This window comes from Coregonus clupeaformis, unplaced genomic scaffold, assembly GCF_020615455.1.
Source record: "Coregonus clupeaformis isolate EN_2021a unplaced genomic scaffold, ASM2061545v1 scaf0327, whole genome shotgun sequence".
NCBI classification, from domain to species: domain Eukaryota; kingdom Metazoa; phylum Chordata; class Actinopteri; order Salmoniformes; family Salmonidae; genus Coregonus; species Coregonus clupeaformis.
In genome coordinates this window covers 78,183-81,577 of record NW_025533782.1, presented here as the reverse complement: position 1 = coordinate 81,577, position 3,395 = coordinate 78,183, and the positions used below count along the sequence as shown (strand labels likewise).

Below are 3,395 nucleotides of genomic sequence, written 5' to 3'. Positions count from 1 at the left end.
AAATAATTCAATTTCACAATTTCGAGCAAACTGACAGAGCCCCCCGCTCTCGAACGCGCATGCTCTTGCAGTCCCTCGTCTGGTGCTGCAAGCGACTGAAAGCGGCCGAGATCACAAGCTACCGTTGCCTACCTTATCGAAACTTTAAGGCCGACCGACAACTTATAATGTTACAGTTAGGCAGCACAACTTCATTTGAATAGATTGGCAACCATTTGAATTATGCCAACTCAAATGTAGAGTAGGTCAAATGAAACACACCAGCCTAGAAGCCCTGGCCTGTTTATTGTGAAAGAACACAACACACATTTGATCAATTAAATTGAGCCATAAAACATTCAATCTTCGATTTAATCTCTGTCTGACTTGTATTCATTTGCATTATGTGCTCTGTTCATTCCAAGTAAACAAGATGCTGCTTATTTTATTGCTGATATTGGTAACAGACAGTAGATCCATAAGCTTAGGCCTACTATTTGTCAAGGACTAAGATGATCATCACACAATTTGATCCAATGAGTTATTATAATTGTAATGAATTACGAATTACAGCAGGGGCAGAATGGGACCAGAAGTCGGCCTTTTAACACACCAGTCCATTTTCTTCAGGTGTGCCTTTTGATTGATGGGCTGTTCCACTAAACTATTTTAGGGGGGTGTCTGTGAAGTGGAACAGCAGCCTATTAGAAAAATGATTATAATTCTGCTCAACAATGGTAACAATAATATTTGTCTACCAAGGTACATTTTAAATCTTGAAAGTCAAAGTGGGAATTTATATTTTTCTTTTAATCTTCTGATATTTGGCAACATAATGGCACCAATTTACCCATTGTTGCTTATTTGTTTATGATGACATCTACATTATTATATTATCTCACCCCCCAAAGGAGACAAATTCATGTAAATGACTATTGTGAATAGTGCATTGCATTAATAATGAGCAGTGTTGGACTCACTCTGCTCAGTTACCACATACTCCTTAGTCCCCACACTCTCGTCATGCCCCACACTCTCATGAGTCTCCACATACACCTGAGTCCCCACACTTCCGTCAGTCCCCACACACACCTCAGTCCCCACACTTCCGTCAGTCCCCACACACCTCTCAGTCTCCACACACCTCAAAGGCTCAACAACCTGATCAGGTTTGACATCATCAGACTTGCATAAAGAGACACAGCAGACCAGACAAAGCATGAACCACGTACAAACACTGAACAACACAAGCAGCCGCACAATTAAAATGATGTCCAATATGATGGTGGTAGAGGCCGCAAAGATGTATAGAGATTTGTTGCAGTATGTGTAGCCGATGATCTCTTTCCGTTCGTAGTTGGGCTGGAATACAGAGAAGATCCAAAAATGGCCTGTAGACAAAGTGGTAGGAAATATAATCAATGTATGCAGTTTGAGAGATCTTGTGTACTTTTGTGCAGTGTCGAGTTAAGGCTAAGTTAGAAAAAAGTTGGGTTGAAATCAGACTATATTTATAGAATATTATATGAATAATATAAATTAAAATGGCCAATTTGGGTGCAATCAATTATCTTCTCAGAGATCAAATTATATTTCAACAAAATAACGTTGCAGAAATGCTAATCTTATCTGTTTCTAACTACAGAAATGATTTCAGAACAATCTGAGATGGTAGCTGTCATGGGTTGCTGAAATGACGTGGAATGACCTCTAAGATAGGAAGAACACGGCCCAGTTTCAGTACATTAAATTACTCCTTCCTTCCTTCCTTCCTTTCTTCAGTGAAGTAATCACTGAGCTGATAATGTTGGATTGGTAGAAGCAATACTTTACAGAAACAGATCAGTGATTACCTTAAAGAAAGGAGGGAGGAAATGAGGGAGGAAAGGTGTGAGGAAGGAAGCACATTAAAAGTATTCAAACCGAGACACATGTTTCGTAATTTGATGTCTCTTACCAATAAAGAACCAGACGATGATCATGAACCAAAATAGTTTAGACAAATGTTGGCACACAACACGGTCCTTGTAGCAGGAAGAGAATACATAGAGGAGACCGAAAGATCCAGAAATGATCATGTGGATAGGGATGACACGTTTCACTGGGCAGTCATCAATGTACACAGCACCTATGTGGAGAAGTAGAGGAGTTATGTGGATGAAGGGTGATGCGGTATGATGGAGATATAAATTATTTCTTACTAGCTACTTACCCAAGACAATGAAGGTCACACAAACTGCAACCCATAAGACCAGCATGCAAACTGCGGGATTAGACAACACACATTTTTTTTCATGTCCTGTCTATGGTTGCATAGCATGATGATATAAAATCGTTACATTTTATAAACCTTTATAAATGTAGACATTTATAATCCTGTACATTAATAAACAGACACGTGTCAGTCATTGTTTTCCCTACCCTTCAGTTATCATCAACAGCACGGCCATATCATGACTAACTGTTCTCTAAAGTGGTGCAAAATGTATATTAGTCACATTCCAGACTGACTACATTGCATCAATCAATGGTTGGGTGCCACGTCGTCGACTGCACGGTCGGGCATCAGATTTGCTGGTACGTTAAACACCTATTGTGAGGCTTCTGTAATGTCGTCAGATTGTAACGTTGCTAATACTTTATAAAATATAGCTCAGGTACGCACCATCAATACATCTTCCCATGGTGCGTGACACAGATTGGTTGATTGACCTGAATGGTGGATGAGACAAATATAAAATGTACTTTGTTATGAAGACAAGAAGTGATAGTACTGTAGTCGTGGTGTATCCCTTCTGAACTTTGGCATGATCTTATCTTTACTCCTGCTGCCAGTTTCTAAGTCCGTTTCTAGGCCCCCCACAGTCACACTTCCCCTTGCTAACTAAATATAGCTATTGTTGACACAATGCTACAGTTGAACCATAATTACTTAATTGTTCACTGCTGGTTTGCTAACTCAAATAGTTCAGAGTTATCCTCATCTAAGAGAGAGAGAATAGCAGTACAGAGATATTGTTAGTTAATAAATCTCCTACCTGTAGAATATGCGTTCTCTTTAGTGGTCAGACACTTATGCTGCTGAACACCAAATTAACTACAAATGCAGTAGTGAAAGTGAAAGTGAATTGGAACATCAATAAAACGGAACTACGGTGACCTTACTGTAACAGTATGAATCTAACAGTAGTACTTTCAGTTTGATTAATGATAAAAAACACCACATTCTCTGGACTGCATCACTACTGCATCTCGTGGGTGGCAGCAGAGTTCACGTCTCAATCCTTTATCTTAATTCAAACACAAACACTATATTGCTTTAAAGTTGCAGTTGTATTGAGCAGTGGCGACCCGTCATTCAGGGCAGGTGGGGCCTGTTTTTTATAAATATCATTCAGTTAATAAAGCCGCATACA

At 39.4% G+C, this 3,395-nt stretch overlaps 1 protein-coding gene across 1 annotated transcript; it reads right to left on the bottom strand.

The window, feature by feature from the left end:
- Positions 1 to 268: 268 nt before the first annotated feature.
- LOC123484479 (transmembrane protein 272-like) lies at positions 269 to 2,686 on the bottom strand. The gene is made up of 4 exons (XM_045214866.1): positions 2,645 to 2,686; positions 2,192 to 2,242; positions 1,937 to 2,107; positions 269 to 1,370 (listed from the first exon to the last, which is right to left on the bottom strand). Exons 1-4 carry the CDS (start codon positions 2,661 to 2,663, stop codon positions 934 to 936), a joined length of 678 nt encoding a protein of 225 aa, XP_045070801.1. The 5' UTR covers positions 2,664 to 2,686; the 3' UTR covers positions 269 to 933.
- Between the last annotated feature and the right edge of the window lie 709 nt (positions 2,687 to 3,395).

Excerpts from the sequence above, each read along its gene's own strand:
- LOC123484479 (XM_045214866.1), bottom strand. Across the intron at positions 2,108-2,191 it reads TGTGACCTTCATTGTCTTGG|GTGCTGTGTACATTGATGAC; the intron begins GTAAGTAGCTAG and ends TTCTCCACATAG. Across the intron at positions 1,371-1,936 it reads CATCGTCTGGTTCTTTATTG|GCCATTTTTGGATCTTCTCT; the intron begins GTAAGAGACATC and ends CTTTGTCTACAG.